The 24,740-nt window shown below is 34.8% G+C and overlaps 1 protein-coding gene across 2 annotated transcripts in view; it reads right to left on the bottom strand.

Annotated features, from left to right (window-relative positions):
• The window catches only part of LOC115215012 (polycomb complex protein BMI-1-like), a 244,130-nt gene that overhangs the window by 147,005 nt on the left and 72,385 nt on the right, over positions 1-24,740 (bottom strand). For both annotated transcript variants that reach the window (XM_029784126.2, XM_029784124.2), the window contains exon 2: positions 13,500-13,619. In XM_029784126.2, the coding sequence (XP_029639986.1) occupies positions 13,500-13,611 (112 nt within the window). In that variant the 5' untranslated portion in view covers positions 13,612-13,619. The remainder of the gene's footprint in view (positions 1-13,499; positions 13,620-24,740) is intronic.

Raw genomic sequence — 24,740 nt, 5'->3', positions numbered from 1 at the left:
GAGGAAGACATTATTGACAGTAGGTGGAAGGGAAATTGGACAAGTCGACATCAAGAGAGGAATCTTTCAAGGATATTCTGTGTCACTTCTTTTGTTTATTGTTAGTACCTTACCATTCTCCATGGTTCTGAAGTCATTGGATGCAAAGGAAAACTATATAATCTAACGGTCGCCAGTAATTTAGCATGAATAACTTATCTTTACTCCGTAGCAACATAATTACGAGTAGAATAAAGACACATTAGAGAAGGGTGCACCAGTGTGATGTTTGTTGTGATACTAGAAACACACGCTTTACTGAGAATATAACAGAAAATTTTATATAAAAGAAAAAAAAAACTAAAGAGAAGCAGATGTCACTGGTAATCATAATATATTTACTTTTTGCTTTTTCAACTTATGACCTAGTCCCAGAACGGCTGTGTCAATGATCCCCAGTTTTATAGCATCCGAGGTAGTTGAAAGGAAAGGAGGATGTGAACTGAAGACTGGTGACGTGGCTTGAATGTTTTTAGCAGAGTTGGCGGAATTAAAGTAACACAAGTGACGTACAATGGTTCTAAACAGGTTGCTGTATTAATTTTCCCATCCATGCTACTTAATTAGACACAGAAATATCAAATGAACGAACTAGACCTGGTCACTTTTAAAATATTTGCAGTACAATAATGGCAAAACAACAAATAATCTGTTAGATCAACCGAAAATGCGAACATTGGTATTTAATAACATCATTTTAAGCTAGAAATGTTCAGACAAAAAGGATTTTTACTGGTATGTTTGATTTAGTGCAATACTAATTTGTACGTTATAAAAAGCTGAAGTCATAGAAAACTTCCCGCGAGGGAAATAGATGTGATCTAACAAGTTTGTAAATTCTAAATGAGTTCGTTAATCTCTAGTTTCTGTCTAAAACTTTCTAGTTCATGCTTTTAGAGGCTGATCCTATCAATCGGAAATATCTTAAAAAGTCTCTTTCATTTATGTCAGATTACAGATATTGTTATTGGTGTCCTTATTGTTGCTATTTTCCATTATACTTTGCGGAGTGACATTAAAATATATTAAGTGGAATTCTTAGTAATCCTGAACATAAACAGAAATATGTAGACTCTTACACAGTAGTCAATATACTTAATTTTTCTCAGTAGTCTCTTCATTCTATTTTATAAGTTGTAATGGAAATAATTTGAACTGTTCTCATAAAAATAGACTAGTAATATAATTATATAGGGGTTTACGTTAGATATATAATTTCATTTCAGGGAAGACATCTTTATAAGTTACGCACGCACGCACACACACACACACACACACACACACACACAAACACACACACACACACACACACACACACACACACACACACACACACACACACACACACACACACACACACACACACACACACACACACACACACACAAATATATATATATATATATATATACATGCATACATGTAAATGTTAAACTGTCGTTATTATTTTAATGCATATTTAAGAATAATGGCGGGATATGTCTACTGAAAGTAGACATATATACGCGATGTGCGTGCGCACGTGCATGTGTTATCTCCATTGGAATTGATAAAGAGTCGGTGCATATCGCTACATCATTTACGTTCACGGTTCAAATCCCGGCAATCACTCATCCACTTGACATATATCAGTACATAATAGGCGCAGGCGTGGCTGTGTGGTAAGAAGCTTGCTTCACAACCACATAGTTCCGGGTTCCCTCCCACTGAGTGGCACCTTGGGCTGACCAAAGCCTTGTGAGTGGATTTGGAAGAAGGAAACTTTAAGAGGCCCATCGCATATGTATATGTATATATATGTACATTTGTGTGTGTGTGTGCTTGTCCCCCCGCCATCGCTTGACAACCGATGTTGGCTTGTTTACATCCCCGAAACTTAAGAGTCCTGGACTCAATATCTTCGACTAACTGCGGTGCTCCAGCATGGCTGCAGTCAAGTGACTGAAACAAGTAAAGGAATAAAATAATAAAAGAATATAAGCTCAATAATGACATGTCATTAGAGCAACATGTCATCTGTGGGTACATTTCCTCTGTGGTTACAGGTTATCGGGGTAATATGTCGTTTTTTCTAACATGCCATCTATAGTAACATATTATCTGTAAAATATGCTATCTGTAGTAATATGTCACTGTGGTAACATACCATTGTAGTAACATACCGTCTGTGGTAACCTGTCATCTGTAGTATGATGCCATCTGTGATAACATTGACATTACCATATCATATGAGATTCATATAGATGACCGTAGTGCAGATTGTTGATTAAAATTCAGTACACAATGATACAGTAATACTGTAATATAAAGTAGTCAGGAGAATGTCAATGCTAGAATATAGTGGCAATATAATCTCTCTATATATAAACGGCAAAATGTCTATGTGTGTGTCCTTTACACAAATCCACAATTTTTCAGTTAGAGGGCTCGCACTTTCTGTGGTCATTCAAAACCGTCCAAGGGTGGTCGCGCACATCTTTACATTTCCCCATTAAAAAATCAATAGAATTGACTTTTTGTGAATTTTCTATCCCAAACCCAATAAAAATGACCGAAACTTGATACGCCAATTGAATACCAGCTAGCTGAATGTGATTGGTCGGAGATTTGGACAGTATTCGCGTGTTTGTGTGCACGCACACAGCTGTATATGCATGCACTACCACTATGACCCGGCAACGCCGGGTCATAGTGCTAGTACAGTAAAATACAGTTGGCATATAACCCTTACAGTAGTAGTACATTATAGTATTGTACTACCGTGCTATAGAATACAGTACAATAAAGAACTGTATATCTGACTATAGTTTGGTGTAGTTAAGTAATGCAGTACGGTAGACTACAGCACAATACAACATAGTAGAGTACTGTGCAGTATATTATAGTTCTACAGTTTATAACTACAGTACAGTAAAGCACTGTTTAATGCGCATCTTTACAGTGTGGTAGTGTAAGTACCTTGACATACTGTGGAGTATGATAAATGATAGCTATACACATCTGACATGCTTCAATTCACTGAGAAAATTGCATTATCAACGAGGACAAGATTGCTGTGTGGCGGTCTACTTTTTAATTATCCTATTAAGCATGCAGTAGTCGAAAACCAAGAGATGTATAGAGTTCGACAGTTAATAAGGGATTAATAATCATTTCAAGAAAATTTAGTAATTATACAGAAACAAGTTTAATTTTCTAAGTCGACTGGCGTCAATTTATAAGAGAGCTCATCGACATGGAATGACTGTCTTCTATTATGTATAGATTCATGAATATTTCCAAAATTGTTTTGGATTCCTGTTGACAGATAACCTTTAATTTCTTTTATGTAAATCGAAGGCAAATAAATTTCGAACACGTGAAAATTCCATAATATCAGCAATTTACGGTTAATCAGGACACTATAAAAAAGAAATTATTGTAAATTCATGAATACATAGATGTGTCAAATCAACTTTATCGGAAAATTGATGGACCTTAAATAATCAATGTATTAGAAGGTTTTATAATATTTCATATATATTCTCCATTAGAGTAGAAGCAGCGAGGCTGGAATGGGAATGAACTTCCTTTATTATAACAATATGATCAACCATTTTCAGTAGATTTATATAACTTCGTTGACGTAGTAGTAGTAGTAGTAGTAGTAGTAGTAGTAGTAGTAGTAGTAGTAGTAGTAGTCGTTGTTGCTATTGTTGTTATTGTTTAACCTCAAGTTAATCCTGATTGAATGAATACATGATGAAAGACGTTCCAAATTAAACGGATGAAAGTCGTCTTGTTTTATTTTTTTAAAACTCTCTTTAGGGCTACATTATTCGATATGTCTTTCCATTTCGTTAAAGTAGAAATAATAGGATTCAAGAGAGAGTTGGTGCTCTTTCTTGCTGGTCGAGTGTTCTTGTAGAGATTCGGATATTGGCTTTCATTACTACAATTATAAATATGTCTAAATTATGGTCGAGCTCAGAAAACACCTTCCTTTCTTCTCTTTATAAAGAATGCCACACTTAAAGTACGCAAGTACACAAAATCTGTAAACAAAGACTTTCACTGACTTTGACTTTCTGAATCTTTAGAGAGCAATTCAGAGCATGTATTTTAAGATTCAACAACAGTGGTTAAGTTTCCAGAGAACAGTCCTCACTTCCTATGATGCAATTGCCTTAAATCGTTATACTTTCTCTCTGTTTAAAATGGTTGACCAGCTCCCTCTCGCAGAGTTCCCTATTACTTGATATTTACTACGTGGGAACTTTTGAAAAATAAAACATTAGACTCTCCAGAGTCGTTCATTATTTTATACTAGAAATGCGTGCATCAAGGTCTGTTTAAGAAATCAAATTGTAGAACTCACAGATGCAAAAAGAACTCACATCCGTCGTGTAGTTGTGGTAAGACCTTCTAGAGTATACCTATGATTAAAGGCGTCGCAGTATAGTTATCTTTCAGGAATTATATTGTTCTTTTTAGTTAAGTAGGTGCGACTGGAAGAAACTTTGGCTGCTATTTATAGCAGTTTGGATTTTCACAAATAAGTTTCATTGTTGAAGCTGGAAGAGGTGGCCAAAACAGTGGTAGATGAAGAATATGGTCATATAAGAGAGACAACTGAACAAGAAATTGCTGAAAGATCACTGAATCATCCAAGAATAGAAGCTGTTGTGAGGCTGAAAATACGCTTTACTTCAAGGAGGGAAAACATTTTACAAATGAAGAAAGGAGCTTCAACGATTAAATGAAACAAGCAGTTTGAATAGAACGAGATTAACAGTTTCAAAATGAAAAGCTATGAATAGCACATAAAAAAGATTGGATAAATTTTTAGCGAAAATCAAAGTTTAGAATATAACAGGCAAAAGTGATATCTTCTACAATGCAGCTTCTCTCGCTGTAGAAATTCTTAAAGTCGAAAGTCGGGCAGAAAAAGGGAACAAAGATTTCCAAAAGACATGAAGTTAAAGCATCAGACATAGACAGCATAGTCGGGTAAAATACGAGATACCAAGACAAGTTTTTCATAAACGATGAAAGGCAATTTTACCAAAGGTTGGAAAAAGGAAAAGGAACATCAGGAGAATAATCTTTTAAACACTGAAGCATTAAGGAACATTTGGTTAGATATTTGGAGTTGAAAGGTTGAACGCAGCACTGAAACAGAATAGTTACAAGAGTGTAACAGGAAGGAGGTCAAAGTGAGAGTCAAAGTAAATGACAAAGTAAAAAAGTTGTGCTCAAGAATATTCTAAAGTAGAAGCTTCTAGATCCATTGTTGTTAAGAGGTTCTGACTAAAACATATCACAAGAATGCATAAGTTACATGCAGCCGTTTATATACACCATTATATACTGATAATATAAAAAATTAACTCCAGCATAGATAACAAAAGAAAGAACAGCGTTAAGATTGAAGGATTGAAGGAGCGGGCAAGGCAGTAATTATAGGCGTGTTACACGCGTACCAAGGCTTTAGAAATTGCTAACTGGTATCAAAGTAGACGAATTGTATAGCTTTTTTTTTGTGGGGAAAGAAAAACCTGTAACGAGAAGAGAAGAATGGATGCAACAAAACAAATGAAGGGAAAGGCAGGTTCATTGTATATGGCTAGAATGAAACTAAAGCTCGGATAAAAAAAAAGAATTTAGATAATGATTGGACTGGTTACGAGAAAGCACATACCACCCTATTGGCGTTTGGAGCACCTTAAGATCCTCAGCCCGCACGTGATCAGCGTTTTTTTCTTTTTTTAAGTTTGGACGTTAATCGGGAAGTAATGGAAAAATCCAGAGGTGATTCTCTCTCTCTCTCTCCATTACTTTTTGTATTTGCGTTTATTCATTTGACAAAGACATTGAAAAAATTCAGGTCAGTTTTTATGACCAAGAAGAATACAATAATCAGCTATATTTAGATAACCAGCATTTTAGTATACAGATTGAGACATAAGTACGTAGTTTTAATTATTAAGAGAGATCAGAATATCTAATTTGATGATACATCCCCTCTCTCCCTCCAGCCGACACATCCTGGATGTGTCTCTGGGTTGAAGCGTAGGAGGAGTCGAGATTGTCTGTACATCTACTTTCGACTACATATGCACCTGAAACAATCAGCGAAACACAGATCGTATAAGTTACTATCTTAGTATCATAGCAGACTCAACAAATATTGCCTATATTACTTTCTCACTATAACAGCAGAAGTCTCATGACGAACGCTCTTCACGGTTATTATGCAAAAATACTCAACAGATAAGAGAAATATTAAAACGACACAATGAAAAAAATGAAACAAAACCTATAATGCTGTGAATTAGATATGAAACAATTTTACTTTTTAAAAAAATGCTGCATATATAGGCGCAGGAGTGGCTGTAGGGTAAGTAGCTTGCTTACCAACCACATCGTCCCGGGTTCAGTCTCAGGCCGATCAAAGCCTTGTCGGTGGATTTAGTAGACGGAAACTGAAAGCCCGTCGTATGTATATATGTTTGTGCGTCTGTGTTTGTCCCCACCCACCCAACCACCATCGCTTGACAACCGGTGTTGGTGTGTTTACGTCCCCGTAACTTAGCAGTTCGGTAAAAGTGACCGATAGAATAAGTACTAGGCTTACAAAGAATAAGTCCTGGGGTCGATTCGTTCGACTAAAGGTGATGCTCCAGCATGGCCGCAGTCAAATGACCGAAACAAGTTAAAGAATAAAAGAATATACATAGATATATGTATAAGATATAAAATTAAATGCGCAGCAGTAGCAGAAATATTATAATCTATAATATATTCACCGAAGTAGAGAAGGTGACAGAATCTTTCTTGTACATGACCAGTACGCATTTTATTCGCCTCGGAAGAATGAACAATAAAATCTATTGTAATGCTATTCATAAAGGAACGCTTTAGAGGAATATTAAATTTAAATGAACCCTAGTATTTGAATGGTGCTTTATTTTAACGCCCCAGATAAGATGAAAGGCTAAGCTTATATCAACGTGATGTGATCTTAGAATGTAGAAGAACGAAAATCAGTTTGTTGGCATCAATGCAGCTATGCCTTACTCAATGCAATCTTATAGTGTTGAGCGCAGCACTTGACTGACACTTTCCACTCTCAGTTTAATCCTCAACAAAGGGATGGTAATTTTGGTGTAGAGTAAATGATATTCTGAAAACAAACTTCAATTTTATTCAACGAAATGTAAATATATTTCTTAGTCAGAGATAAAATATCTATTTATTTATCTTTTTTTTTTTTTTGTATGTCCACGAACATACGAAACAAGAATTTTAATACACAAATTAGCATAATTATTATTTGAAGAAATAAAGACCTAAGCAAAATTCTCCAGAGATAAATATTGTTCTTTGATAAAAGTTCATATTTTAAAGTATATTTAGAAATGTATTATAAAATAGTATCTTCTTATACAGTCGAGTAAACCTTCCTACGTGCACTTTAGATTAGTATACGTACAAAATTAAACGTCACTATTACATGTAAATAATAAACATATACTCATTATTACATATATTATACATGCATGCATATATATTTATATATATATATATATATATATATATATATATATATATATATATATATACACACATACATAAATATATATATATACACATGTGTGTGTGTGTGTGTTTATGTGTGTGCCAGTCTGTAAATATCTTTTCTTTGGAGGCACATACGCTGAGATGAATGAAATATTGCGGTGTATAGACGTATTTAACATGTTCGTTCACATTCGGACATAAAAAAAACACTATTATGCCATGACATACTGTGACGGAACGCATGAGTTTTTGCGGGGATTTTATGCTTCATCACATGAGTATACCGAGTCGCATTTCACAGCTACTGAGAATCGTTCGCCGTTATAATAGAAGAAGCAAACGGTACATTTGCTGATGTTCGAAAAACTTTTTAAAATTGGAATAAACTAATTAGGTGTATTTACACCTATTGTTTATAAGGAAAATTTCTTCCCTCAAGACAACTTGTACAGTTTCCATATCCAAATGTAACCGAAAGTATGTGTGTGTGTATACACGTTTATGCATTTGTTTTGCAAGATTCTTGGTGTTAAAAACGCGTATTGTAACAGATATTGTTATACATTTACAATTTTTCTCGGCCAATTAAATACACAACTATTTATTTGATCTTCACTTTATCTTTTATTCGTATTATTTTTAGCTTATAAGTTCTTTCGTCACACATTTTGTAAACTTATCTGTAACGCTCTGTTCTATGTGTCTCCTCTGGTCCTCCTTATTCCATTTTATCCTGTATATATATATATATATATATATATATATATATATATACGGCCTTATGTATACATGCATGCATACATGCATACATGCATACGTACGTACATACATACATACATACATACATACATACATACATACATACATAGAACTATACTGGCCCAAGTGTTCGTCCATTTTGTTAGAGTTAGAGTGCCCAAGTGCGTAAGTAATGGCTCCGGCAATATATATCTGTAGGCGTGACGTTTGTATAACTATAAATGAATGTATGTGTGTGTTTATTTCCTCATTTATATATATATATATATATATATATATATATATATACGACATAGTTAATTATATGTTACAAATTAATGAATGCCTAGGAAAGGAATATATTATCAAAAAATTCGAAGCATAAAGAAGAGAAAAAGTTGTTTGAACAGAAATAAAACGTATACAATCTGGATTTTATAAATACAAAGGAAGGAACACTTAACAAATTTGAGGTTGATAAGAGATCCTAAGGCCATTCTGACTCTAGTGAATAGATTTTTGTGAATATTTGTAGAAACAATGCTGATACATCGGAAGCATATCATTTCAGTAACAATTAATCGAAATTGATGATTTACTAATATATGCATATTGATAAACGTATCCAAAGGAAAATAATTCATAAATACCGAGCAACGTTTAACGTGTTTCGAGATTAATTTTACGTACAGATATAATCCTGCTCTCATATATTTTTGCAGAGGTGTATATATATATATATATATACATATATATATATAACTTCGAGTAAGATGATCTGGAAACCTACTCATGAACTTTATGGGAAAATATGAAGATTTGTTGAATAATTTTGTTTCACTTTTGAAATAGATTTACTAACCGTAAAGATATCCGTATATTTCCTCAAATGTTCGACAAACTCAATCCCTACTCTTGAGATTAATGTGTAAGCAATAAGTATACAACATAAACTTGAACCCTTGATGCAAATTCCGTTCCAAAACCCTCGTGACATGATATGAAAAGGACCTTTGAATTACAGGCGCAATCAATAAAGAAAAGGAGAGAAGACTCTCAGTACTTGACTGGAACTTTATTTATCGACTCTGAAAGGATGAAAGAAAAAGTTGGATACGGCATAAATCAGAGCATAAAGAGCAGAAACAAATACGGAAATGCATTCTCTTCGTTGCTATAACAATTCACCAAATGGAACTCAATGAGGAATTTGATGTTCTGTGTTCAGACCTTACAGAGATCAACTCAGCCTGTTAGCTTTCCAGAGCCAATACACTCCAGTGTCGGATCCGTTGTAGTTTTGATTTGATCAAGTGATACTGGTGTTCGCCGGGTTCTTCGAAAGATCATTACCGTAAATGAATCTTTCTGGTGATGCTCACTCTTTAAGTGCAATGGTGAGTGTGAACCCCACGTTCACAGTAATCTTGTGAAGAGCAGCAACACAAAGATATAGAGAAGCAAAACTACACAATTTCTAAATAAACGGAATATGCAGCACATCCATCGTATAACTCCCATCTCACTGGGAATGAATATCACTTCTATATATAAGTGAAACCAAAATAACGATGCTTGGACGTAAGATGATTGGATAGACAAGACATAGAAAAACTAGATCTAGAATTTAAATCAGCTGCAAGACTCTGAAGAATTCATTCTAAATACCTTAGTTTTCCTACCAGTCAACAACACACAGCAGATCCTTTGAAATCAACACTGGGGTTAGACAAGTGTTGTATCTATGATGAGATATATATAAAGTACTTCATCCTAAGAAAAAGGTGTGAAACGCAATTTTCTTTAAGTCTGCTATAAATGTAAACAGCATTAACAATCTTACATGTTCGCCAAGGGCCTAATCGTACACCCACTTTCAAAATAATGCGAAACAGTTTCATGGTGCAAATATTTCTTAATTTCCTTTGAAGTTCATTATTTTTATTTTTAACAACACTATTTTACTTTCACTTTCGTAGAAATCTGTTGCAGTTTGTGTAAATTTGCAATTATGTATCTTACTGCTTAAAACTATACCACGTTTCATTAGAAATTACAAGAAATAATCTACATCGTTGCTACTTAAAATTTACGGCTTGGAGAGCATTCATTGAAAAAAAGCCCCCAACGTTTTGTGAGAAACGTTTTGAATTTTAGCATATACTCGATAAAAGTTTCGTAAAAGTTTAGAAACTGAAAAGGTTCAAATGAATTTGTGAGGAAAATAGTGATGCAGTTTCACGATGCATGTTGAAAATGGTGCACGGTGACGTATAAGTCAGGTATTGAAGTGATCGAAGAGTAACGTGAGATAAAGTGTTTTGCTCAAGAATGCAACGCAACACCCGGTACAGGGATCGTAAGTGCAACACCCTAACCATGAGGGAGGGGGGTTAATACACCTAGATTCGTTAGTATTGGCTGGGTATATAATATTGAGTTTACAACATGTTGAAGCAACTTACAGCTAACATTTGTTGGTAGTATACTATATGTATTCCCATACAAACACACACACACACACACACTCACACACACAAACACACACAGGTATCCAATCCAATATTAGCTGTAGATCGAACTCAGGGATGGTTCCAAGTGTAGTAAATGTATAAAGAACACAAGTAGGATCGAAATTCACAACAACTGTTTCGGGATCATTTTCTTGCTATATTCTTCGATTATATCATGACAAAACCCCGCCATCTTTAGGTGAACTTTAAACATTTTAACAAGTAAGTCAGAAACAGAAGTGATTAGTTCACCAGCAATCATGATGGAACAAGTGACATTTTGAGAAAGCACAAGAGAATTTATTGGGGAAGTCGGTCAGAAACACAGAAGTTAATCTAGTTGAAAACTGCTTATTTTCGAGTTGCTATGTTAACTTATAGCTCTGGCCGGTAGTTAAGAATCAAGTATGGTCGCATAAAATAAATTAAAAACAAAGAAAAAACAATGTCTATTCGAGAAGGTCTTACAGGTAAGACACCATATTAAAGGGTTAAAGGGACACACACTGTCGCCAGTCTTCCTAGAACACATATTTACTCTTATACATATCACATATTTAAATATATTTACAATCATATATCTATATACACCTAGACATAGACGTCCAAACATAATATACATACATACATACATACATACATACATACATACATACATACATACATACATACATACATACATATATATATATATATATATATATATAGGTATGTGTGGATGTAAATTTAAATTAATAAAACATGATTTCAGCAGGGTTTTTTTTAACATAAATAAAAAAATAAATTAAATTTGATTGCTTTTTGTTCTATAATCTTTTCTCTAATATTTATTGGGATAAAATTGAACCGAAGGTATTTACCGCTATCCAAACTTCCTACTTATTTTCTTCAAATAGAAAATGTGATGTGAAGTAGTGGAATATAAAAATCAAATGACGTATAGTGTTTTTAGCTCCATAACTTTCCGACTGAATTAAAATGCTGTTGTAGTCCATTGTTACCTTATTCTTTGTGACATTTTCCAAATTGTTCAAGCAAGATGTTTATAGTGTGGCAATTACCTGTCTAAGGATTCCCTTGTGGACTACAGCTTTAATCAACTGGTCAGAAGGTTACTCCATCTAGTGCGGACACAACTTTTGGAATAAAAATATGCCGATGAGTAACGTGGAGATGAATGGCTGTTCATGTCTCCTTGTTGGAAGAGATAAATTTACTGTCAGTAACGTAGTGTTAAAATGAATTTGATGTACTTATGTTTAGTATAGTCTTCAATATAACACTCGATGCGGAGGCTGCACAGAACCTTACTACTTTATACAATTAATAACCAGATCTTCCAGGAAAGGACATATTGGATAATAGTTTGAACGTTACACAATTTTAAAGAAAAAAGGGCACAGTTATGGTTTGGTTAAAGATATAAATCTCCTATAATGGGGAAATAGTAGAGAAGTCTTAGAGTCGACGATAATGCTACTATGCGGTCGCTCTATATGCCAGAAGCAGCAGCCAAATTTTCCTTAAATCAAATTCTGCTATCTTAAATAAAGATATACACTACAGTTACACACACGTGCGCTTGTGAACAGACGCAAAAAGCAGCATGAGCAAAATTAGAATGCATTTAATCTCCTCAATCAGAGCTGATCTTTGACTAAACGACAACAATTCATAGTTATCCGTGTCGAAAATAAATCTTATCTCAGATTGACGCATCCAGTATTTTTCCAACGTTAATTTCCCTTCAGGAACACACTAATATTACACTTTAGTGTAATGTTAATAATCAATATTATATTTCATTGTAGAATGGAAGACAACATTTCTACGATATATTCCAGACTGTACAGTCTATATAGATACAATACACAAAAGGAGTTCGGCTTGTGACATATCTATTAAATATTATAATTCAATAAGATATGTCATAGCTTCATTTAGCCTTTAATATATCGATATAATAATGCATATTTCCAAATGTATATAAATTCATTTGGAAGTGTAGATGAACAGTGACGTGAAACAGTAAATTATTCAGAAGACAGTCAACAATAAATTTGACAGAACGAAGAAAACATTCTCTTGCACCATATGCATAGTAATGCACGCACGCATGCACACACGCACGCACGCGCGCACACACACACACACGCACACACACACACACAAAGGCACACACAGACTAAAACATTAACTACAAATAGGTATTGTAAACTAACCAAAAAACAAAAAACAAATCCAGTTGGCTGGTTCTTAATTTTCCATTAAATATACCTATTTAAAATATTTGGACATACACCTATCCCACACACGCACACACACACAGGTATATATATGAACAGAACGAGAGCAAAAGAATAAGAGAGAAGGATAAAAAGAGAAAGAAAGAGATTCTATGGTGGCTTAAATTAAACATTCTACTTCTTGAAGTACTGAGTACTTTATTTTGTATTTGCATACCTCTTTCATATGAACACACACAGATACACACAAACACTCACAAACACACAAATACACGCAACACAAACACAAACACACAGACACATATAGACACATAGGCACACAGACACACATGTATTAACATGTGTCAGTGCATAGTATATGTAAATATGTTGAATAGGTATATAAACTGGTTGTACTTACAGGAATGCAAACATTCTATAATTGTTGTGGCATCGATGTAATATCCACCACATAGTATGCACGTTAGATGGGGATTTATCTCAGAGATTTTAAGCCGGCCAGAGCGGTACATTTCCACAACTGCAAACAAGAAGAAAAATACAAATATTACATATTTCAATGAAAAAAGGCAGTAAAACATACAGATAAATAAGGCTTTCTTTGGCTAAAATTTTACAGTAAGGGCAATAAAGCCTATGAAATCTATTCAATAACAGAGTAAAACAGATGGAAAAGTCGACCTCCATGACGATTGAAATACAGGTTTCCATAAAAGCTATCGTTTCTACAAGTGAGCCTATATTAATGTCCAGTAAGAGACGATTAAAGTCCTGCTGGTGAGACGTATGGTAAAGAAAAAAAAATAATGTCTCGTTAGAATAAGAAGAGCCGGCGAGTAATAATAATCAGAGAAATGTATTAAAAGGAAGAGCGCGTGACTAAAGCAGTGTAGTTAGGATGCCACTCTTCGTGGGCAGACTGAGTGAGAACTGAGCAAACAAAGATATCTAAGAGACTTTTCACAATGAGCAGAGACAGTCAGATTCTGCAATTCTAATAGAAATCAGTGCTTGGTGTGTTTCTCCAAAAGTTTCTCGAAGACTGCATTTATTGTCTTTTATTCTTTTTAACACAGTTCGTCCATAAAAGAAGTTATCACTGGATAAAGATCGCAGTAACTGGCCTATCAAAATGTATATATATTAAATGTGACACATAGATGGCCATTTTAATTTGACACTACCTCAATTACATGTAACGCTTTTATTGTGTCTGGCGACAACTCGCAAGGTCGGTGGATGTTATTCACTGTTTTCCATATATCGAAAGCGACAGATCTCGAATAGTCGCCAGGATTCTAAATAAGTGGGATGACAAGACAGTATATGTATATACGGAAAGATTCTCGTCTGGCTTATGGAAAAGTTTATAAGTGGAGGAGTTTAGGTCTAAAGAAACGTCTAAAATTCAACTTCAGACAGATTAGTAGCGACTGTGATTTAAGGCCTAATTGACTGAAGGTAGAGGTAAGTTGTTTCCTAAATTTATGTAGGGTGTGACCATCTCAACCATGGGAAATACCCAATTCGTCGTCTCGTTATAGACCAACGTGGTGAGATGGGTACTTTGATCTCAATGTGTTTAATACAAAGAGACCCACAAGATCGTAGATGTCAGCGCCATCGTACGATCCCATTGAAACATTGAACCATTCATTATTATCGGACTTTTTTTACCCATGCGAAGCCATTACTAAACAGTAGTATTTTCTTCGCTTGCAGGATAAAGGCCAGGTCCACATATGATTTAGCAAATTCAATGGCTTTATCAAGTAACAATCACGGTATGAAGGGAAAAATATTATAATGTCGAACTGAGTAAATCTAGCTCTATGCTTATCATATTCTATTTTGCGGGGATGTACTTACATAGCGAGTGACTTGATCTGAGATCGTGTACTGGAACGAAAACAATTGCAGCGTGGAAGGTGTTTATAAGCCATTTAAGAAACACACAAAACCTAACGGTTTTGTGTGTTTCTTAAATGGCTTATAATGGCTTATAAACACCTTCTATGCTGCAATTGTTATTCCATTGTAGTAGCTAGAAAAATACTAAGAAACATTAATAATAAAATTAGAAAGGCCACTAGGCTAGGGTTGTCGGAGCACATCCATTTCGAAGATGGACCAGAGCTGAATTCTTCTAGGAAAATAGAATAATGGACAAGCATAAAAAATGACGAAGAGAAAGATGTAAACCTGTGCAGGTTTATTTATTGACCATAAAAGGAGGAAAGGCAAAGTTAATTTCGGTGGGATTTGACCTCAAAGAATCGAGAGCCGGAACATTTACGTCAAAGCAATCTATTCGGATCTGAGGATCAGACGCTTAATGTATACATATCAGCAGACATACAGTCTCTCACATATATAGCCGTATGTGTGAGTGCGTGCGTCGTCCATGTGAGTGTGCGTTTGCGCATGTGTGTGTGTGTGCGCGCGTGTAAATATTTGAGAGATTTTAGACCTCAGAGGAATTTTAAAGAATATAAATATCCAAGCTATACGTTTCAATGTATCAAAACAAAAAGAGTGGGGGGAGGAAACTCTTGATGAATCCCTTTCAAATTTTGTCATTTGAAGTGATGTAACACGATATTCCTCACCCACCCCCACCCCCACCAGCTCTACTGAAAGTATCATAGATTCTAAATTAAATTATAAACAACTCAGCGTAGATCATAACTGCAACAAACGTAAATGAGACTTTCAGTGTCGTAAAGAAATTCAACGAATGAAAATATTGGTTCAAAATTTTGGCCCAAGACTAGCAATTTCAAGGTGGAGGTTGAGGGAAAGCCGATCATGACGACCCCCAGTACTCAGATGGTATTTATTTTATCGATCCCAATATGATGAAAGCCAAAGTCGTTCGTATTCGGCGCGGAATTTAAACTCAGAACGTGAAGGCGAGCGAAACGCTGCTATGCATTGTGCACGGCGTCACCTTAAATTATGTTAACATTTTGAAATAATGATTAGGTAATCAGTATAAGATGTTTGGCACACACACACACACGCATGCACACACACACACACACATACCCACACACACACACACACACATACACACGCGCAAACACAAACACGCACACACACAAACACGCACACACACAAATACACACATACACAAACACACTGGGCAAGGAAAATTATACCCATATAATGTATTAAATGCAATTTCAATGCCGTTAACATCTGAACACAGAATATAGAAGAATATAGCAAGATAAATCACTTAAATCACTGTATTTTAGGATTTGGTCGTGATATATAAATAAAATTATTCTGATGCAAACGCTTTTCTTTAAAAAGTATTTCAAAATTAAACAGATTTATTGTGAAGAGATCGTATTAAAAGTTAACATTCATTTTCACATTTCCTTCTTGGTTATAATGCAATATTTCTTTGAAATATGGAAAGTAAAAAATAAATGAAAAACATTTGAAGACCACTAGCTAATTATGATTGAAACTCACTGACAACATCCATTCTTGTCAACTGCCTCATAAACAGCGTTTGTCAGTGGAGGCGCAATGGACCAGTGGTTAGGGCAGCGGACTCGCGATCAGAGGATCGCGGTTTCGATTCCCAGACCGAGCGTTGTGTGTGTTTATTGAGCGAAAACACCTAAAGCTCCATGAGGCACGGCAGGGGGTGGTGGCGACCCCTGTTGTACTCTTTCGCTCCAACATTCTCTCACTCTTTTTTCCTGCTTCTTGTCCCCGACTTCCTACGCAACCGCTGAGCCTGGATGCATATTCATCCATCCGTCGATGCTTTCGGTGTCGGGGATTGACCTGCTTTCCCTTCTGCGGGTCTTACGAATAGCAAAGAACCACATTTCGGACTTCTCCCACTCTGGGATGAAGACTGCTTCGCTCAACAAACAAACAGCATCTGTCATGCGGCATCCAGTCTTATTACTAATTGTATGGGTGACAAGATGAAAAAGCAACGTTCGTAACAGTCAACAACATTAAGCAGGAATCTGGTGAAAATTTCACAAGATTGCAGGAACACGATAAACAAACGAGCACTTATTTCCACGTCTGACATAATCTAAAACTATAAATAGGTAAAATGAAAGTCCTGATCTAAGGCCAAAATTGCTGGTCTGTGTGCGCAAAATTATAAAGTGACGGTGTGAAAGTAATGAGTTTATACAAGTTTATATTCAGTGGGTGAGTTAGAAGTGGAGCATATCCATATGAACATACAGTTATATAAAAAAAAACTTTCTGATTGAGGTTCATAATTATCGACGTCACTGAAGACTGAATCTGGATTAACATGTGCTGAACGTCTAGCAATAACTACTATCGGTTCCATCACGGCTTACCTGTAACTGTTCTCCAATCTAGTAGGGAGTAAAACTACCAATTCGTTTTGTTTCTCATACCACGAGAAAATTTAATCTTTTCTACTACAAGCACAAGGCTAGATATAACTTATTATTATTTTTTTTTTATATGGGTGAGGTCGAATTACATTCACCCCATTGATCAACTGGTACTTATGTTGTCGACTGCGAAAGGATGAAAGGAAAACTCGATTTCGGCGGCATTTGAACTCCGAAGGAACAGACGTAAGACATGCCGCTTAACATTTCGTCCGGCACACCGCTTTAGAGAAACTTAATAAGAAGAGTTATTAAAGTTTATCGCAAAATATATAGAGAAGGTGCTAAATGAATTACTTGGTTTAATTAGTCATAATACGAACCAACATGGCGGTCTGTGATTGGACATTCTATCACACTTTACCATTTAAAAAAAATAAAGACAGAATAAAAAAAGGTAGTCTCAATTATTCTATGTCACACAATAAGATATAAATGTCACGGTGAAAAAACATTTGACTGCATGTTTACTAGATCAGAATTTTATTGAGGCAAAGCAACAACAAAAACAACAGCAAAAACGACGACTTTAAATATTTAACTTTTTATTTTTGTTATATCTGAAATGAATGCAATCATTAAATTTCTGTTTTGAGTTTATAGTTAATTAATTCATCAATTTAAATAGAGCAAACACAATTTAAGAATTGACATTCTGAAAATTGACAGCTTCGATTAAAACTGATAAAAGAAAAACAGAAATAGAAAACGAAAATAAAGAAAACTTGTGAAATTAGGAGTTTATTTAGTTTCATCTGTTATCTAGTATTTATTTATTTATTTACTTAAGCTCCAGGTTCTCCTAATTAAGCAGATAAAAGTATTTCAGCCGCCACCAACTGTACGATTATCTCCCACAACGTTATCTAATGTCTCTTTGAACTTTTAAGACATGACAATGTGACCAAAGGTAGATTCAGCAGCTACTTCTAGCATGTCGAATGATCATGAAGAACTTCTTACGTAGCACACATTAATTTAATTGTTTAACCGTAGATCGGAGAAAAATCGAGCAGACTTATGATTAAAGGGATTATTTTATATATCACGAAGATTACACCAGGTCTTTCCTTTTATAGGACGATGACGTGTGCTTTGATGGAATTCGGACTGCTATTTCTAAAAAAAGAACTAAAGAGTATCAGATTTGTAAATGTGTATCAGTGAACTAAATGCTTTAAATTTACTTTTCCTTCATCCTAGAACGATTTTAACGAAATACCAGTAGTAGACTGAAGTTGATCTATTCTATTCATGTTTCCTCTCATAATTAACCTTTGCGTGTTCAGGTCCCTGAAAAATATAGTCGACACAGATTTGAAAGACTATGTCTCAAACTGACAAACAAAATGTTTCTTTATTTTATATATTTCTTGCCAAGGTAATATCTGTTAACATAGGGGTTACAAATTGCAAACAATATTTGCTCACAAATAAACAGAGAAAGAATTCGCTATTGATACTCGTATATTTCATTTCATATTCAACATTGCATTCGAATCACGTGACGTGCTTGGAGGCGCCATCTCACTGACATACATCGCACTTATTTACAAATGGTAAAATTGATCTTGATGTAGCTTCTTGACACAAACAGATACACACGCTTGCTTGGGACAGACACAGCACAGAAGCAAACACTCCCCTTTATCACCATCAGACAGTCAAGAAAATATCTAATTACTTAAAGTAAACAGAATACAATCGCAAAAACAATTAAAAGAATTTTAAATAAATACACGAACATTCACGTGTGTGTGTGTGTATATGTGCGTGTGTGTGTGTGTGTGTGTGCGTGTGCGCTCCCGCGTTCATATGTTTGTGATGTTTGTATTTTATATAGTTGCAACTTGTTTACAATATCAGTTGCATACGATGGCTCTTGGTTTCAGAAAGTTTAAAATATCGATGAGGAATTCCTTTAAAGTATAGGATGAAATTATTTGACTTCACAAAGCAAGTAATGGCTTGGTGCTTAAGAAGTTTGGTTGGCAATAATGTAGTTCCGAGTTGAACTACACTATTTGGCACACTGAGGAAGATCAAACCGGAGCTTGTGTATGAAACTGGATTGACGAATATCGTACTCGTTCCAAGCCGACGTTCTGGTGTCCATAGTGAAGGTCAGGCAGTTGTAAGCAATTAGACCATGCTTCTTGTCTAAGGATATAGCATAAATCTTGCTTTGTCATGTGTTTATGTAAAAAGTCTTACGTATTGCTCTTCGCTTCTCACTGAGTTTCAACATATTTCTCAAAACATGCCTAAGATTTTTGTTATAAAAACAAGATTTTATGCAAAGCGAAATATGTATTTTGTTTGATGGAATAGTTCTGATGTTAACATTTACTGGTAGATTTATAGAGAAAAGAAAATCCATATACTAAGTGAAATCAGAGATAATATATTAACATACGAATTTTGTCTGACTTTGTAAAAGCAACAAGGAGTAAATGGCATAAGTTTCCTTTACAATTCAGATGCTCATGATAAACTATAAAAAGCTTTCAATAATAAAAAGATCTGGCGAAAAGTTAAATACATCACAGGATTATATATATTTTTATCAAGAAAGAGTTTTCACATTGTCTAACATTTAAATATATTTGAAAAGATGTGGTGTGTAGTATTTTCTTAAACTACCTGTAAAACTCTCTAAATTGTTTTCAAAAGATAGATCTCCGCTTCATGTGTTTCGAGGAAGAGTTATGCTACAGCTATATTGAAAGCCTATAGATAGAACTTCATCAACCTAGTGACATAAATATTAATATATACTTTCATTGATCTGCGTGACTCAGTAAGTAATATTACAATGGGATATTGTATTCCTTAATGATCCTATTCACCGTGCATCCGAATGAGTATAATTGAAAAGTGAAGAACATATCAAAAAGTATCCAGTATTCTATATGTATGAAAGCATGAAGGTGATAGAATCGTCCGTTGATAATGAATGAACTTTGCAGGCTAACTATTAGACATCATTTTGAAAGTAGGGCAGTCTTGAAAACTCGACTAAAAGAAAGTAACAACCAGCATATGTTGAATTTGACAGCTGGTAGAAAGAATGTAATAGAACTATTTGTTCCTTTGGTGCATGTATCCTTGTCAGCTAAAGAAAAAAGCTGAAGAACTGTACATCTATCAGGTTTTCGCATCATTCTTGAAAAAGTATGTCAGACTCATAAATCAAGTGCTTCTATGCAAACTTATGATTAGAGAGTAACATATCGAGAATGAACTGCATTACCAACGTGTATGAGAGAAGTTTAAGGCTTTATATGAAATAGCTTTAAGAATCTAACAAACAGCGATGCACATTTCAGAATTTATTTCAAAATTACATCAGATTGGTGAAAAACATGCTGGTTTCCCTTGAGTGTTACAAGGTGCATAATATGACCAAACATTCTTTTCTGTCTTGCCTATCTTGGTCTTTATATTGCCAACCTACAAAGTGGGCTTTATATGACCACTCAGTTAGCTAGAAATAATTCAAATCACACTAATATTTTTTAAAAAAACGGAAGAAATAGGAATAAATTACTTTTGAGTAAAACTCTTTCTTAAAATATAACACAGGAATGCCTTTGGTGAAAGGACTGCAACTATTTTAAATTTGTTTTGTCATTTTAGATTTAATAATCTTGTTAAAACTGTTCTTTTGTCAATTCCTTGACAACATTGTCAAACTCCGAAACAAACATAACAAAGCACCCTTACGTAGCACAATAAATCCAGATTGAATAAGCAAATATAAAAAAAAACACACAATGAGAATGCAAAAAATAGCAGCCAATCAGCATTGGCTTTTACTGAATTCTTGTATTTCAGTCTCTTTACAAGCTATACACATATGAACCATTAAAAAAAATCTATTAAATTCTTCCCAAAATGTTGTGTTATATTTTCCAGAATTTTAAAAATATGTTTTCGCCATGGTAAAATCTTTCGTAACCCGCTATGATGAGTTCTTCCAGCATTGTCAGCATGACACGAATGCTCGAAGTCGTCGTAATCTGTCCGTGAATGATACCCCTTTGACAGGATTCAGTGACGGTGGTTGCATCTCTGCAAAACTCTTAAATTATGCCAACAGGTGTATTGAGATTGAGAGCAAGTGGAAGCACGGATTCTCATTGTCAGCATGGCCTTCTGCTGAATCACCTGTGACCATTCCAGTTCATAACAATAAAGAAAAATGGGAAAATGGGAAAATGTTCTACCAAGTTTCTATGAAAGTAGTTTGGTTACATGCTACATAAAAAAGGATTATTGCAGAACGTCTAGTGCCTTTAAGATTGCTAATGGAGGAGTTTAATGTTGCTAAAGCCCACTACCACATGGTTCTAAGGTAATCGTTGAATCCCACAGTGCGTTCGACCCAGCGAATAGTTTGGGCATGAAAGAAATGGAATGTGGGTGAAACTGGTGGTTGAGACCACTCTAGAAATGAAATGGATTATAGATGCGATAGAGGAGACGCTATTGACTGGGACACATATCAAACAAATGAGTTTCTCAGGCGGGAAAACTCGTGCCTGAAAGCAATGTGTGTGAGCAGCATAACAAACAGTTCAGAAGGGAAGCTATCCTCGAGCATATTGCGTAAATCTAGAGATAGCCATATTGTAATTTCTCTAGAAAGTAATGTAAACTGTACTTTGATCAGTAGCAAATTTTATGTAGTGGAGCTTGAGTGATGTCGCTGATTGTCATCAGTGAAATATTCTTTGGCAGAGCTTAAGTTATCCATTTGAAAATATACCTAGTGGCATAACGAAGTCGTCGGTACCTTTGCTGGTGTAAAATACAAGTTGTTTTACCTACAAAATATCGGGGAAGATCGAAGAAAGACAACGCAGAAGAATAAACAAAAGCCGACACATTTAATACAGTTAATGATTAAATATTTCAAATGGATTTGGAAGAAGTAATCGTGTTCTTAAGACATGTTGCAATAACAAAGCAATTGGTCTTACTGTATGGTGTGACTTTTGACAGAACACTTCAGACTGATGAACACATGGTACCTTCAAATAGCAATATAGAATGGGAACATGAAAGAGAGGGAACAAATAATGTAGACTCCTCTGGCTATCTTAGTAAATGGCACGGGACACAAAGATGGCAGGGTATGATGCTTCCGGGAGATATAGAATGTAATGAGCTTGTAGCGAAATCTACGATGTCCAACCAGTCTGGCAATGGACATAGAAAGGGCAACGGGCTAGCCAATCGTAAAAAGGGGATGAAATGTTTTCCTAGCGATAACGGCAGGGATATGTGAGATGAGAGTAAAGGGCAAATTCTCATGACTAGCAAAACATAATAGTTTCAGCCATAGATGAAATTCTTGCAGCTGCTACCCGAGTAGTTGTATGAATATGGGTAAAGAGACATCTTTACTGGCTGGACCAAAAGTACGTAAACATTTCTTTGTAGTTTTAATGCCGCCTGCTGCTGCTGCAACAGGGAGCAGCACTTAGGGGAGACGTAGAAATTGTTGGGATATCCAGTGGAAAGCCAGTGAAGAGAATGTCCCGCAGAGCAAAATGTATATGAAATACATTCACACACATATATGGTATGTACGCGCATATAAGTATATAAATATATATATATATATATATATATATATATATATATAATATATATATATATATATATATATATATGTATATATATTGGGAGAATTCACAAAAAACAAAGGACGAAGACAGACGGTGTAGACAACAAACATGTATTAGTTTAACGCTCGCGAAGTTAAAACGTATTTAACGTTTCGATCCTACGCTCTTCCACAGACAGGAACACATGAAAAAAAACAGGGAAAGAAAATAAAGAATGTGTAGTGGCTAGCGATCTATCATGGCCAATGATATATATATATATATATATATATATATATATATATATATATATATATATATATATATATATATATATGCATGCACATGTGTGTATATGCACACGAGCGTTTTGTGAATATATGTATATGCTTGTATGCATGTATGCATATAATATATATATACACGCTCACACATGCCTAATTTGCATATGTATTTACATGCGAGTTTGTGTGTGGTGGGTACAGGAAAAATAATGAGGAAAATATAAAAGCATTTCGTTCGGTGCTCCTGTAATTCATTGACCTTCTACTCATTTATAAAATAATAGCAAGAACAATAACAGCAAGAACAACAACGCTAATGACTTCAAGTTTTGGAAGAAGGGCAGTAATTTCAGGGTTCGGGGTAAGTCGATCACATTGCACTCAGTACTCAACTGGTACTTATTTTATCGACCCCGAGAGGATGAAAGGCAAAACGTCTTCGGTTGTACTTGAACTCAGAACATAAAGATGGATGAAAAACGGCGATGCGTTTTGCCTGGCGTGCTAATGACTCTGCCATTTCGCCGCTTTTAATAATAATAATAATAATGATAATAATAATAATAATAATAATAATAATAATAATAATAATAATAATAATAATGATGATGATAATAATAATAATAATAATAATAATAATAATAATAATAATAATAATAATAATAATAATAAGAGAAGAAGAAGAAGAAGAAGAAGAAGAAGTATATTCTTTCTAATTTGGAACAAGGTCAGTAAGTTTTAGGAGAGGCGGTTAGTTGATTCTATAGACTCTATTATTCTCTGTTTCGTTGACGTTCAAGATGTTTATGTATGTGTGCTTTTCTGAATTTGTAGTTAACATACACATGAATAATAAACATATGTCTGGATGTACATACCCGTGTTTCTCTCTGTGTATTTCTGTGGAAGTGCGTGTGTAAGTGGATCGCTGAACGAGCACACGTATGGAGAAAAACTGAGTGGTAGCGCAGATTGAATCATTAGGTGTTTCATATATATAACCTCTGCTACAATAATTGTGTACGCTTTGAAATCATTTATATCTAACTATACACCCGCCCGCCCGCACACACATATACACTTGCGTTCTGATTTGTATGTATATTCATGTATTAGGTTGTGCTTTTTGTAAGTGCGAATGATATGTTTATATATGTGTATATATGTATAGTATAAATAACTGCGTCGTAGTTAGATTGTATCAAAATGTAACTGATACAATTTAGGTACCACAGGAGGCATGTAAGAAAATAGAGAGAAGATAGCAAGCTTGGAAGTATAAATATCGTGTCGAATGTAAAATATATGTTCCTAATTAAAATGCCGCGACAGCGTG

The sequence above is a fragment of the Octopus sinensis genome, linkage group LG8, assembly GCF_006345805.1.
Source record: "Octopus sinensis linkage group LG8, ASM634580v1, whole genome shotgun sequence".
NCBI classification, from domain to species: domain Eukaryota; kingdom Metazoa; phylum Mollusca; class Cephalopoda; order Octopoda; family Octopodidae; genus Octopus; species Octopus sinensis.
The sequence above is the reverse complement of the archived record's forward strand: the minus strand, read 5'-3'. Positions and strand labels throughout refer to the sequence as shown.